This window comes from Microtus oregoni, unplaced genomic scaffold, assembly GCF_018167655.1.
Source record: "Microtus oregoni isolate MIOR12 unplaced genomic scaffold, Mior012 000033F_ref0000390, whole genome shotgun sequence".
NCBI classification, from domain to species: domain Eukaryota; kingdom Metazoa; phylum Chordata; class Mammalia; order Rodentia; family Cricetidae; genus Microtus; species Microtus oregoni.
Genome location: NW_024543092.1, coordinates 10,834,028 through 10,849,545, shown reverse-complemented (window position 1 = coordinate 10,849,545; position 15,518 = coordinate 10,834,028). Strand labels below are relative to the sequence as shown.

The 15,518-nt window shown below is 44.2% G+C and overlaps 1 protein-coding gene across 4 annotated transcripts in view; it reads right to left on the bottom strand.

Moving 5' to 3' along the window:
• Plekhg1 (pleckstrin homology and RhoGEF domain containing G1) overlaps window positions 1-15,518 on the bottom strand; it is a 215,321-nt gene continuing 199,803 nt past the window's right edge. For all 4 annotated transcript variants that reach the window (XM_041680135.1, XM_041680136.1, XM_041680138.1 and 1 more), the window contains 3 exons: window positions 15,015-15,037; window positions 9,340-10,978; window positions 1-2,309 (listed from right to left, as the gene is read on the bottom strand). In XM_041680135.1, coding sequence (XP_041536069.1) covers window positions 1,267-2,309; window positions 9,340-10,978; window positions 15,015-15,037 — 2,705 coding nt within the window. In that variant the 3' untranslated portion in view covers window positions 1-1,266. The remainder of the gene's footprint in view (window positions 2,310-9,339; window positions 10,979-15,014; window positions 15,038-15,518) is intronic.

Sequence of the window (15,518 nt, the reverse complement as noted above, 5' to 3'; positions counted from 1 at the left end):
CCCATTGGAATAAAAAAAAAAATAAAATAAAATGAGAACACGGTACTGCGAGACAAAAGTCTGACAGCCTTTATGGGGCCTTCATTAAAACGCTTTTCTGAAGCAGCAACACATCTGTCTTCATTTCTCTCTTTGCATCTTCCGTCCCTATCTACAAGGAGCTAGACTGGTGTGGTATCACAGTGCAATGCTGTAGAGAACTACAGTTACAACAAAGAGGAAGTGACTAGCCAGAGCCCAGCAACCAGAGGCTCGGGTCTTCTATATGTTCTGAAACACTGAAGGAGGCCCCATGCCACCATTGTTTAGAAGTGAAACTCCCATCTCTGTGACAAAGACTTCTCAAGTAGGGCGTTCAGAAAAGTGTCTATGAGGAATTGCTCTCCACAAGTCATTAGTGGGTTTTGTCTTATTTTAACTGCTGGTCTACGCTGCATTGATGAGAGATGGGCATAGAAAGCAGTATAGTGGGGGCTTTGGGTTGTGGTGTTTGGGGGAGCAGTTCTTTTTTAGGTGCAACATGAAGAAACAATCAGGTTGTTCCAGAAGTCTCCCTCATCTAGTAATTAAGTTGTCTTACATTCTTTTGAGCTTGGATTTCTTTAAGTCATGAAAAAAATAGTTTATTTCACCCCGAAATTGTAGAATTACCATGATTAGTGGCATACCATCTGGGCCTTGTCTAGGAACACAGGTAAAGGGTTTTTTTTTTTTTTTTTTGGTCTTATTTTGCTTTGTTTTGTTTTCTAGTAGCAAGTGGATCCTAGGACTGCCGTTTAGTTTTTCCAGTAGTCATGTCATGGCGGCATCCAAATGCAATGCAATCGGAACACCAGTGGGGGGACCTTGAAGCACCATGAGGCTATATTCTCACCACCGGTCTCTGGCACGCGTCATTCTTGAGTCTTGCCATAAATATAACAGAAATGCCACACAGAACTCTTTAAATAACTCTACTTTCTCTTTTGAAGTACTGTGACAGAGACTCATGCTGCCTCTGAGTCACAGTAGGAAACTCCTCGGGGTGTGGGGAAGGGGGGTCATCTAAGAGCTGTAAGTGCGCTACCGTCAGGATATGGGGGAAACATCACGGTCAGCCAGCACAAAGCGCCGCCGCCGTGCTGTAAAGCAAGGAAGGGGTGTTTTACACCCCTGGCAGTTACAAAATTGTTTTCAACTAGTACATATATTTAAAAAACAACAAAACACCTCATCCCTATTGGTAACTGGTAAGACCGAGGAGCCAATTCAGACAGTTCTAGAATCCTAGGCGAAGGTGCTGGAGCTAAGACATTGAAATTTCTCCCTCAGAGACTGGACAAGGTTTTGCTGATTGGGTGATGGCCCCCTCCACAGATAATCATCCAGTTTGTCGGAGTCCTTACATGCTGTCAAGTAAGGGGGAAGCCCAAGCCTGCCGCTCACGGGCTCTTTCAAAGAGCAAGACGTGCCGTGGTTACAAATGTTTCCAGAACAGCCAGGGTCTGGGATACTTGGGTCAGATTTCCTGCCCCGACTCAGAGAGAGATCGGGCCCCACTTCCTCCTCTTCTGACTTTATTTCCACGTAGTCATCTTCATCTCCCTCAGTCTCTTTGAAATTAGAAAAGTAGTTTTGTGTCGCTACTTGGGCACTTAAGGGTAAATTTCTATTTACCACCAGAACTTTCTGTGAGTCTTGGAGGGTAAGATCAGAGCGTTTTCCAGTGTCCTGTTGACATGAGTCCACCACACCCGACAGCAAGTCCTGTTGGCTCGCACCTCTGGAACTTTTCTGTAGAGACAGCAGTGGCTTTTGTTCTGTCCCACTTGGGTAGTTGATGGAGTCAAGAGATTTGTTTATCAAGATTGAGGAAGATGACTGGGGCCTGCTATAAGGCTGGAGTTTAGCTCCGACTGCTTTGCGACCCAGCGAGTTGTAAAGATAGCCCTGGCAGTTCTCTTTGTGGGGCTGGCTAACCACCACGCTGCATCGCTGCGCAGAGCCCAGCAGGGGCTCGGATTCTTGAAGAGAAGGCACTGAACAAGCTGCCGACAACTGTCTGGGAATGCTTTTGGTGATGGCCTCTAATGTGGGATATTTTGACTTTGAGTCTTGCTCTGGCTGGGAACAGAAATCGGCTAGCTCTCCGTTACTGTAGGATGAATGCCAAAGCCAGTCCTCACCAGCACGCTGGGCCTGGGAAGGTGATGCAGGCCTATGGAGAGAGGGTTCTTGGGTCCTGGACCAGCCATCCTTCTGTCCTTTAGGGGGTGTCTCTCTGAACACGATCTGGTCATACAGTTGGGAGTATTCAGCAATCCTGGCACCTGGAAGGCATACATTGAAGCAATAAGTACACATAGGCTTATCCCTGCCTGGGAAGCTTAGCTATAAGAACATAACACCCTAATAGATGTATTAAAAGACAGACAGTAGACTTAAGATTAAGGGTAAGAAGTTACTGAATGCAATGCTAATAAAAATAACCCAAAGTTTAATAAAAATAGAGCTCCTTTAGTTCTTTGAATTTTACACAGTTTTATCTGAATAGTGGACCTGCAGGGTCCAGTGTATGTCGTGAATATTCCTTTAATCCATAACATAGTGTTAACGCTGAAAACAAGCCATCATCAAATGAGAACGCCAGAGCTTATGTTCTGGTGTATAAAGACACCTCATGTCCACTAAAGAAGAACCACAGTGCTATAGTCACCTCTGGCTTCATGTGACTATTGCTTGCTCTCAGACAAATTTTCTTAGAGAGGTTGGCTCCTGGCAGCTGTTCCAACACCCCTGGTTTCCAAATAACTCTCTAGTGCCGCTGCCTGACAGCCAACATCTGGGAGAGTTCTTTACCTTCAGCTCAGGTAAGGACTAACTCACGTATCTTCTCCCATTCCCCCAAAGCCAAGAGCAATGGCCCATGTCTCCAAGCCATCAAGGACAGATCCCTTGCTCACGCAATCCACAACTGAATACAATCTGACACTGACTTAAGAACAGGACTTGAGGGCTGGAGAGATGGCTCAGTGGTTAAGAGCATTGCCTGCTCTTCCAAAGGTCCTGAGTTCAATTCCTGGCAACCATATGGAGGCTCACAACCATCTGTAATGAGGTCTGGTGCCCTCTTCTGGACTACAGATATACACACAGACAGAATATTGTATACATAATAAATAAATAAATAAATAAATAAATATAAAAAAGAACAGGACTTGATAGTTCTTTTTTTGATGGTTACGTGATAGTTACTTCCAAAAAAAAAAAAAAAACATTTGCCACTGATAATTAAACCACAGCCCCATCTCCGTGTAGCCTCACTTCAGAGTGCAGGCATCTCTAAAGACATGACCCATGGCATGCAATGGAGAACATTCTCCAGAGCCAGGCCCACATTGATTCAGGAGCTGTCCCCAACTGGCACACATAGGAACACTGTGCACCCTGTGGATTGCTCAGATCTTATCTGTATGATATCTGGGAAGGATGTCCATCCTATCTATGACAATCCACAAATGGCATCTATCTATATAATGGAACTATTCCATGCCTGCTGGCCTGCTGTTGGTGTACTACCTTTTATATCTCAGTGAGAGATGCATTTAGCTGAACTTCTACTATTTCTTTAGTCTACCTTCCTTGAAGATGGGAACACCTCATGGGTATCATGTACCTTTAGCTGCAGCCCCTCCATCCTTTCATCCCTTGACCCCAGCTCCCAGCAATCGAGGCAAACCATCATCTGTGTAATGTCTCGTTAGAGTTTATATCCAGATGCTTTGGTTTTAAACTCCATTTTAAACTGCATTTAAGGTCAGAGAATATTGTTCAGAAATTTCTAGAATCAAACACTTGGTAAATTGCTCTTCAAGTAGCACAGTAAAGACTCAAAATACCAGTCCAAATGTGGTGGCACCTCAGGAGATACATGACCATCTCCTTGCATTGCAGCGTTCTCTGTCAGCCATCCTTTCAAAGCATTAACTATGAGACCCAACCACAAGGAGCCGGGACTTTAGACCAAGTTATATGGCTGAGCGCCAGCCATCCCTCTCACACTGTATGTAGCCCCGAACTTATCCACAGCTGAGTCAGGGGGCACTGAGCTTCTCCAAAGCTCTCAAGAGATGATAACTCGAGCGAGAACAGAGCTGATGCATAATTCAAATAACAGTATTCTGGCGTGAATTTACCCATAAAGTTTTATTGGCGGACACAGCTTCTGGCTTTAGGGCAGCTCATGTAAAAATACTCATGTAATATGAAATGTCTAAAATACTCATTGTATTTCTCATGCCTTTTTCTTCTCATACTCTCCTCGTCTTTGCTTAATCAAGCCTCACCCATTCCTCAAAATCCTCCACAAGCCCTAGTCAACTACGAACACCTTTTCCAGCTTCTTTCGTACATTTCCTATGTGGCTGCAGGAATGGCTTAGTGGTCAAGAGTGCTTGCTGCACTTCCAGACAACCCTAGTTCAGTTCCCAGCACCCACATCAGGCAGCTCACAACTGCCTGTAAACTCCAGTTCCAGGGGACCCAACACACTTGTTTAGCATCCAAGGGTTCCTGCATGTACATGGTATATACCCAGGCATATACACATATGTAATAAGACAAATAAATACATTTAAAAAGTCTTATATGCATTTACTCAAACACATGCACACAAACAGGAAAACTATACTGGCTAATCACCTCCATAGGTGATTATATTATATATATATATATATATATATATATTATAATTATAATTATATTATTGCAGATAATTGATGAGGTTTTGGTCTCAGAGAACAGTGTTGTACATTTTGCTTATAGCACCAAACATAGCTTCTTCAAGGAAGCTGATCTCAACTCTTTCATTACGTGGATTTTTCTTTTCACCCTTTCCTTTTGAGCATAGGATTTCAAATTCATGAGCCTTTCCTGAGACGACCCAAGAGTCAAGACAACACATGGCGCCACAGCAGGAAAGAGAACACAGGAAAATGGCCTTGGATTAAAATGCTTCCCATAGATAACTCCTACTGGGTACTTTAATCTTCAGCTAACAAAGAGGATATAATGAGCTAATAAACTCTGGATATAATGTATCTCACTAGAAGGGAAAACTAATCTCAGTTGTTTCTTGTCTCGATTGTCCCACTGGAGAGCATTTACACCTAGCACGATGCCAGTATGAACAAGACAACTTTTCAGAGCTCGAGTTGTGATTAAAAAGACCCTGTTAGCCAGATGCATAGAAGACGCTGGCCACCATTGACCTCTCCAGCCTAGAAACCCTGGCTAGTCTATGGGTCAAAGTTTACCTCTGATATTACCTCTGCTACTGTCTATATAGGACATATACATTATTATTACATGATAATACTAGGCTGTCTCTGTTTTTGTTTTGTTTTTTCCTGAAGTTTGAAAGGTGGAGTTCTTTTCATTAAAGATTATTAAAAATTGAAATAGTCTTGTGTCAGGAAATATCAAACATGTTGATTTCTAGATAGAGGATTAAAAAACATCGGTATTTCTCATGTTGCTCAGATATAAACAGAAGCATAGAATTGTACCCTCCCTACATTACACAAAAAACTCTCAAGCCATTATGAAAATATCACCCAAAATATAGGAACCCAAGGAGTGTCCTTGGTCTCAAATCCCATCAGCTGAACAAGATGGCCACATGCTATAAGAGGCTCTAAAAGTGGGAGCAACTGGACCTGGTTGGGTGATTTATAGGTAGACATGTGACCCGGGGCCTGTAGACCCCGGGGACAGAGTTCAATAAAGATGCTCGAGGGTTTCAGCAGGTGAATAGGGTGCTCTTCCTTCCGCACAACACCGAGAGCAAGCTCCTGGCAAAGTGGCAAGGCCCATGCGCAGAAGTCGGGAGAATCGGTCCATTCGATTACGACGTCCTGTGCCCAGATAAACAAGAGAGAGAAAAGGAGTCATAATGTCAACTGATGGAAAGCCTGGTGGGCACAGGAAGTGGCCTTGGTCACCCCGATGGAGTCAGGTCTGAGAAATGGCAGGCCCCAGGGGTATGCTCCTGCTACGTGGCCAGGGAAGACAAGGTTGTCGGAAGGACACCTTAGGAGCAAATGCTCCTCTTTGTTGAAGGAGGACATCAGGAACAGCCTAGTAGCCCACCATGTCAAGAAAAGACCCAGATGCAAAGCTTAGAAGAGATCTTGTGGGACCCCAAGAAGACAACAGTATGAACCAGAAGGAAAAAGGCAAATGAAACCCCAATGGGCAATCACAACACTTCAAAGGTGGGTAACAAGAATTCTAGTCAAAGAAGTTGTAGGTCCCAATTCTTTAGTTCTGAGGGGCTTGCTTTAAACAAGTTTAGAGTTTTGCATCTTAATGACTGGCTCGTATTCCAGTCAGCCTGGCCCTGGCTATTAGTGGTAAACTGTAGTCTGCTGACACAATCAACTCTTCCTCCTCATCAGAAACAATAGCAGTATATTTTCTCGGAACCTGGGAGACAATGGCCTGGCTTCAGCTATGGGCTGAAATCACCACTAGGGATCTTCTCCCAAGGTCACCTATGCCACCCCACCAAGTCCTCCTGCAGTTCATCAGTCACTTCCTGTAACTATAAAACAAGCTGCTTGGCAGGACAAACATTGGAAAGGATACAAATGACTTTACAGATGCTATTGTCAGGAGGAAAAGAAATACATTCCAGTCTCTCTCACGGTCACACAGATATCAACTTTGACTTTAATTCTATTCTAAAGAACTCAAAGATTCTGTAAAACCCTCCAGAAACCAAGTCCCAGTCCTCATTTCCTTATCTGGAATTGAAATGGGAAGCTTTTGATAATTAATATTTTAAACTATGGCATCGCTTTCTCCTCAGGGATCTATTGGATTCATTTAGGATTTAGATCTCTCCTTACTACTGTCTAGTTTCCATGGAGATAGAGAAGTCGAATGCAGCCGGGCGGTGGTGGCGCACGCCTTTAATCCCAGCACTCGGGAGGCAGAGGCAGGCGGATCTCTGTGAGTTCGAGGCCAGCCTGGTCTACAAGAGCTAGTGCCAGGACAGGCTCCAAAGCTACAGAGAAACCCTGTCTCGAAAAACTTTAAAAAAAAAAAGTCAAATGCAGACAAAGGTCAGTGGCATCCACGTGTCTAAGTGGCTCTGGTGTGCACAAATGTGCCTTGTCCTGAGGCTGACTTGCTGATGCCATTTTGTTTTAACTTCTATATTTGTGGGAGTTTTTTTTGTTTTTGCTTTTTGTTGTTGCTGTTGTTTTGTTTTTGAGACAGGGTTTTTTTATGTAGCCCAGGCTGTTCCCAAACTAAAACCTGCTTCCTGGGTGCTGATTACAGGTGTGTCCCATAGTGTCTGACTTCATTTCTGCCTTTAATTGGAAAACTGACTTTTTTAATCCTGAGGTAGTTCTTTGTCAGAGAATACAATTTCTTCCTTTCTTCCTTCCTTCTTTTCTTTTTCTCTCTTCCCTTCCCTTCTCTCTCCTTCCTTCCCTACTTTTCTCATCTTCCTTTCTTTCTTTCTTTCTTTCTTTCTCTTTCTTTCTTCCTTCCTTCCTTCCTTCCTTCCTTTCTTTTTCTCTCTTTCTTTTTTCTCTCTATATCGCTTCCTTCCTTCCTTCCTTCCTTCTTTCCTTCCTTCCTTTCTTCCTTCGTCCCTCCCTCCCTCCCTTAACAGGATCACTATGTTGCCCAGGCTGGCTTAGGACTGGGTAGAACTCATCGATCCTCCTGTTTCCATATCCCAAAGCCTGGAATTTTAGCCACTGTCACAGGTTGTAACAAGGGTAGGATTCCTTAAAACATGCCGGATTTTAAAATACAGATTCCAGGAGCTACGATGTGGCTGGTTTGAAAGAGTGCTTGCCTAGGCCAGGGTTCAATTCCAGTACCACATAAAACCAGGTGTGGGGGCACTACCTGTAATCCCAGCTTTTAGGGTGTGTGTATGTAGGAGGGTCAGAAATTCATAAAGTTCAGTGACACAGCAAGTTTGAGGCCAGCCGGGACTGCATGAGTCACTGTCTCAAAAGAGTAAACAAGACAGATTCCTAGCCCCAATGCCAGAAATCAGTGTCTGAGATGAAAAGATATCCTAAGCAGAACGTCCCTCTTGCATTTTTTTCTACCGAGTCACATGCTGTATTCACAACTCAAGGCTTCTCACAGATCAGTGTTTCATTCTCTTTCAAAATGTCACACCAGAAAGCACTTGCCCTCGCGCCCCTGATTCTTGCCCATGTTACATCTAGAAGCCCAGCTATGCCCACAATGAAGTCCGACGGAAGAATTAAGCTTCTTGGAAGAATTACATGACAAAACCAAGCAAGACGGTATTGAACACACAGTAGTTAGTGGCTATTTAAGGTCACCAAGTAGTAGCTGGAATAAGTTGAGCAAGGAAATTGTAGCTTAGAAAAATGCCTAAAAAATGGGGGGCTGGAGCTATAGGTTGGTGCTTGAGAGCACTGGCTGCCTTTCCAGAGGACCTGGGTTGGATGTCCAGCACCCACAGGGCAGCTCACAACTGCAACTCCAGTTCCAGTGGATCTAGCACCCTCTTCTGGCTTCCTCTGGTACTGCATGCTCATTGTTTATAGGCACACATGCAGGCACACAGAGGAGACAAAAAACAAATACACAAATCTTTTTGGTCCTTGCTTCTTTGTTGTATTACGTGTCCGTGGCTGTGTGTGCCTGTGTATGTCTTCCTCGGTTACTTACCACTTCATCTTTTGAGACAGGGTCTCTGGCCGAGCCTAGACTGATGGGCCAGCCAGCTCTAGTGACCTCCCCTTCCTTCCTTGTCTCTGCCTTCCCAGCCTCAGATGATGGGCATGTCATGCTGCACCTGGCTTCTCACGAGTGCTAGGGAGCTCAGCTCAGGTCCTTGTGTTTGCATGGCGAGCACCTTTACCAACTGAGCCATCCCCTCACCTCTGGGCTACGGGCGAGCATTTCGGGGGGAGATCTGCAACAAACAGCAGCCCTATTCTAGATGATTCTCAATGCCAATGGTTTTGAGAAGCACCCGCTCCCCAATACATTGCCAACTCATAGGTAAGTGTTTATGCTTCTTTCATAGGTTAAAGCGGGTAGCTTCTTCCACATTTTAGGCTTCCTTCCAGAAACTTTTTCCTAAAGGCACCAACTTTAAAGTAACATTACATGTGCAGCAACCCTGAGGCCCAGTAACACTCTAATCTACATGCTCCAACTGAAGTAAAGTGCTAAGGGCCAATGGTGGCTTTGTGGCCTATGTACTGTGAGACCACTCTAAGGACAGTTGGAACTGGGAAGCCTGTTCCCACACCTGACTGTCAAGAAGGAAGAACAGAGCACGCAACATACCAATGGCAGGCCCTCCTTGCCTCTTCTCTTCCAAGATGGCTGCCAGGTCTTTGGGAATGGGCTTATGCTGACTGGGTGGTGGCTGCTCCAACTCTGGGCTTCTCACTTTCAGAAGCTGATTGGCTTTCTTAATCTTTTGACTATACTGCCTTGCCATCATAAAGACCCTGCTCTTGGTCTTATCTGTGGCTTCCATCCCAAGGTCAGAGTTTTCTGGGTCTGTTTGGGGCAGGCTGTAGTTGGCCAGTTCATAGGGACTGTCCACAGGAGGTACTCCACTAGCCAGAGAGAGTTGGTTAAGGCTCACGAAGGAGCCTTCTGTTGAAATCAGGTCATCTTCACGCGAGCAGTTAACCCTGCTAGCTCTGGCAACCCTGCTTTGCCCAGGCATGAGAAAAGCCTGGCTCCCCGGAAGGGACAGCATAGATGAGGCACGCCCCGAATCTCTGCTCAGCTCACGGGTGCTCTCAACATACAGCCTCTCTGGCACGTCGTCTTTGCTGACAGGAAACGCGGCGAGGAGACGGTCTCTCGCTTTGTCTTCATTCTTCTTGATGTAATTTTCCAGGTCGTTCCAGATTTCATCTACTTCTTCAGACAATTTGTCTGACAGAGCCTTATCTGCGATGGGCAGGTTACAGCGGGGAGAGTCATACAAGAAACTCAGATAGTCAGTATCGGAGGGCCCCTGAGGGTAAGACACGTCCTCTTCACTGAGCTGGAGGCTGTCCTGGGAGACGAACGGTCTCAAGCTGTCGCAGCATGCAAAATCAGCCTCCAGACCCAGGAAGGTGCTCCTTTTGGGCTGCTTAAGTGTACTGCATTTGAAGTCCAGTGATGGTTGGTCTGGGAGCCCTATGGTGTCATAGATGTTTTCTTCCACTACTTGGAGTTCATGAATGCTTTGGTTAGATGCCTCTTGAGCACTGGGAGCTGCCTCTTTCTTTGAGTAGAGAGAGCTTGTACTGTGGCTAGCCTGCCTCTTCGAGAAGGCTAAGTCCGGGGTGCTCTTGGGGCGAACAGAGTCTCTGGGTGATTTGGGGAAAGAGGATTCGGCTTCATCCCGCTTAGCAACCATTAACTTCAAGTCTTCGAAACTTATGTTATCATAGACATGGTCTATATCATCGATCGTCAACTCTACAGACGACCCAAAGGGGGTCATCCCTCCCTGTCCTCCTAGTTGAGGACCATTCTGCAGTTCTCTGGCAGGATAGTACGGAGAGCCATCGCTGTCCCTCATTCTTACTTCAGGAGGACACGTGTTGCTTTCACCAGCACTGCTGGCCCGCCGGACAACCCTGTGACTGGAGCTGGAGATCTCGGCGGGCTCCATCAGTCCCAAGTGCCAGCTGCAAGGGCGGCTGGAGGTGTTCTCCTCGCACAGCCTGGCGGAATTGAGATCGGAAGAAGAAAAGGACGGGACGAACATCTGGTAGTCATCATCGTCGTCATTCTCCTGTGGAGACCGGCGGCTGGGAAACAAGGACTGCCTGATGTGGGGATCTGTCCAGAGGCTTCTGATGGCGCCGCCCCCGCGGAGCAGACTGACGAGGGCGGTATTGCTTGGCTGGCTGTTCCTCTGGGCGGGAGAAGGCGTGGCAGAAGTCACCTGGGAAGAGCCTTCCTCTCTGGAAACCTGAGGGAGACAGACACATAGCAACTGAATTATTGCACCATGCGGAAGATGTGTGACTGGGGGAATGTCAGCTACGTAGCCAGACTGCCACCTGGTTAGAGGATGTCACCTATGTAGCTAGACTGCCACCTGGTTAGAGAAAATGATCACTAGCCATTGTTGGTTTTCAAGTGATCTGAAGAGCACTTCAGATTTTTGAAAAGGGGGCAGAAAGGATAGGGATATTTAATTAAAAACTGAGCTATAGGCAATCTGCAGGTATCTTCTGTAATTAGTTTTCATAGTCAGTCTATGAACCACGTATAGATATATCAGGATTATATTGAAGAAACCTAGGCTCTGAAATAGTCAGTATCTTTCTCTTCTGGTTAGTAGTAAGGCTATAGTTCAAACCCAACTGACTCTAAAATCTTTGCTCCCCCGCAGAACAGAAGCAGAATATCGCAAGTATGGTAGATATTCATTGTATACATGAGTCTGCATTGAGGCCTATGCCTTAATACCACCTTGTATGCAAGACTTTAGGGGCCTTCATTTCAATGCCCTGCTCCTGAGAGTCCTTTTGTAACTTCTGGTCCCATCAGGAGCCCCTGCTGGTGACTTGATGACACACTTCAAGGCTTTCCTTAACCCTGAAAGGCTCACTGTGAACTTGATCTTAATTTATAGACTCCAGGCAAGGAGGCTGTGTTACAGGAGTTTAACCCACTGTTGAGATAATGCTATTTTAACATTTGTTAACAAAATATATTTAACTAATGCTTAGTTATTGTTTTGGAGGTAAAAAATACAGGGAACCACGGTTGGTTTTTGTTTTTTGGTTTTTTAAGACAGGGTTTCTCTGTAGCTTTGGAGCCTGTCCTGGAACTAGCTCTTGTAGACCAGGGTGGTCTCAAACTCACAGATATCCACCTGTCTCTGTCTCCTGAGCGCTGGGATTAAAGGCGTGCGCCACCACCGCCTGGCTGCAACCAATAAGGGAACTTTTCTAATCAAACAATGGAACTTTTTGTCACTTAGAATGTTTCTTGATGGGAGTTGGCCATCTAGAAAAATCCCATCTCCTGAGAATAACAACGTGCAAGGAGAACAGACTGGCCCGTGGTCTTATCATGGGAACTGGAGATGGGGGCAGATAACTTGATACTATTCTGGACACAGAAGAACTAGCTTCAAAGAGCTGAAATAGTTAAGGCTTGTTCAGATTCAGTTGGTCTGGGGCGGGACATGTTTCCTGATAAAAGCTCTATGAGTAGCCTACTGTAAATGTCAAAGTAGCAAGAACTGCTCACCACTTGTCGGGAAAGGAGAAAGCAGCAGATAGCACACAAATAAAATCCCACCCTAACATTTTTCTATTAAAACTTTAAAACCTGTAACAATTAATCATTTAGTTTTATAAATTTTCACAAATCCAGACATAAAATATTTTTATATAATTTTATTGCCTTTGCAAACCTTTTTAACCAAAATTCAGCACCTTTTCCTTTCCCTGCATTCAGACTGCACTGATGTGGTGCCTATAAAACACAGGTACCAGGGAACTCCTTACAGTGAAGATGAGTTAGCATCCATCCATTAAGTTATGACAGATATAGAGGGCATAACAAAATAGCCCTGTATTTCTCACTGCAGCAGAAATAATCCTGGAACTCATCCAGCCCCCAGAAGTCATGGATGTTAACAACTAAACCCAAATTGTTGTTAATATTGTTCTTAACTATTGAAGTGAATGATGGCAGTATTTTTGAACACTGTATCCAATCCATCATTCAGAGACCTGATGAATTCTGAGATTAAGAAATAATCAATGTAGGGTTAGTCATATCATAGAAGTACGTAAGTCTTAAACCTCAATTTTACCAGGGCCAAGACAACCATTTTCTCCCTCTGTTTTTCCATGCCGTCCATTTTGGTGTTTATTAATTTGATAACAGGATCGTTTATGGCATATTTGCCCTTTTGCCAAATATTGTATTGGGCATCTTTAAAAATTATATTATCACATGATGTCTCGTTAGTAATTTTCTAAAGGAGGAAGGCAGGCCTGCTGAGGTGAAACAGCTTGCAAGAGACGATCACAAAAGGCAGGAGTGCATCTGAATTCAGGCCTTAACCCCAGCTCATTTATGAACTTAGCTGCGACAGACAGGATGAGGGGTTCAGGTTATATACTCAGGAAGAGATGCCAATCTGCGGTAAAGCAATAGGCCAATCTGTTTACATTCTGAGGATACACATCATTGTTAGGAGACAGAATCTGGCTACTGAAGTAGCACCCTGGTAATATGTTTGTTTGTTGTTCTTGTTTGATTTTTATCTTCACAGCTCCGTAGTCCTCAATGGACTTGGTTGAGCACTGTTGGAAAGTCGCCTAAGATGGGAAAGCTTAACCTTTTGTACACAGTTAGGTACAGAGAGGTGTTTGGCTCCAGGATTCTATCACAGAGAACTTTTGTTGGTGACCCAATTTAGGCAAAGATCAGAAAGTAAGTTTCACAATGAAGAGTCAATACAGTTACAAAGTTTCAGATGAAAACAAATAGTATCTGAAAAACCGTGAGTGCATCCTAGAGCCGCTGAAGTCCCCTCCTAGGTCCACGCTGAGTTTTTGACAACTGAAAGTCCGTTTTTATTTTGTTGTTGTTTTGATTTGCTTTGGTTTTAGACAGTGTCTCACTGTGTAGCCCTGATTGGCCTGGAGCTCACTGAGATCCCCCTGTCTCTGCCTTCCAAGTGCTAGGGTTTTTTAAAAATGAAGATACAGCCTTTAACAACAAGGTCCCTTTGTCCCTTTGTTAAACCATGGTGCAAATGGGATTTGGGGAAGAGATGATTAGAGCCCCATCCTTATGGAGGATGGTACATCCTTAGGTCTTACATGAGAAACCACAAGAAATACTCTGGGAAGTGTCAGTTAGGATAACTCATCACTGGCCATATTGGAAAAGTCACTCAGGTCAGGATATACCAGTTCCTCTTTCCAGGTAACAAACCTAATACAATGTCCAAAAGGACAAAACACTTTACTTTTTCTTCAGTGGTGAGTTTTTGTTTTTTATTTTATTTTATGTGTGTGTGTGTGTGTGTGTATGTGTGTGTGTGTGTGTTTGAGACAGGATTTCTCTGTGTAACAGTCCTAGCTGTCCTGGAACTAGCTCTGCAGACCAGGCTGGCCTCGAACTCACAAAGATCCACCTGCCTCTGCCTTCTGAGTGGTGGGATTAAAGGCGTGTGCCAGCACCCAGAACCTCAGGCTTGCTAGGCAGCAGACAAAGCTCTACAGTGAGCATTTACCATCTCCTAATGGTTTGTCAGAGGAACACAAGCACTACCTAGATACAACTTGACCTCGCGAAGTCTCATTGCATCACACACCATACCTGCTGCACCAGCGGAAGGATTATATTCCTAGCTGTAACTTTTTTCTTTTGAGATGGGTTTCCCTATGTTGCCAAGGCTGAAATTAAACTCCTAGATTCATTCATTCATTCTTCTTGCCTCAGTTTTCCCAAATAGAAGGGACTTTGTATGCTCTTATATCTTAGGACCACAGTCTTCAATCATCCTGGTGATTGACAGTGCTTTGGGAAGGGAGCTAGATAGACCCAGGATATATATATATATATATATATATATATATATATATATATATATATCAGGGGCTGGCTTTAACTTGAGAGAGGTACAGGGCAGTGTGAGATTGACCACACTATCTTTCAGTAAAGGTCACTGTCTAAGGGTAGTCATAGCTTCTGAGGGAAGAAGTGGACCACAGGGACGGGTAGAATTGCCTGAACTGCAAGTGATGACACAGGAGGGAGTAAGTTGAAAACAATTCGCTTTCCCTTAAATCAAGGACAACTAGCTAACAATGCAAAGTGGATAAGGTTGTCAAAATGTGCAAAGTGGATAAGGTTGTCAACATTTACTTTTAAATGTTGACACTTCAGGCTGGGGTGAGACCAGTAAGGGAGGACACTGCGGAGAAAGGTGCCTACAGCAAACCCTTCAGAAGAAATGTGATCACGCTTACCTTCTGGATATCATGTGCAGTTTCTGAAAAAAACAAAAACAAAAAACATGGTTTAAGTTTGAGAACTTAAAATGTATCTTTTAGATAAGCATTTCTATTTCTACATGGCTTGTACACATATTGCTAATAATTGAAGTTCAAGAGATCCAGTTTTCCAAAAAAACAAAACAAAGCAAAACAAAACAAAAACCTCCCTCACTTATCTGTTCCACATTCTCTACCATAGTAGAACCACGCTACATTATACATAGAAAAGAGCCAAAGCCATTTTCTGTATCCCTGAGAGCAGTAATTCAGGGGTAAATTGTTTCCAAAACTTTCTAACAAAAATATGAAAAACAAGGCCTGTGTCATAGGCCATGGGAGTCTCCTGAAGACATGAGAATGCTTTTGTTGAGTTTTAGACATGAAGATGAAATCTTTATCCATGAGGTCTTCTTGATCCTGTCATGGAGGGGGATTTATACATGTATCTTATAGACACCCTACTAATGCACATTTAAT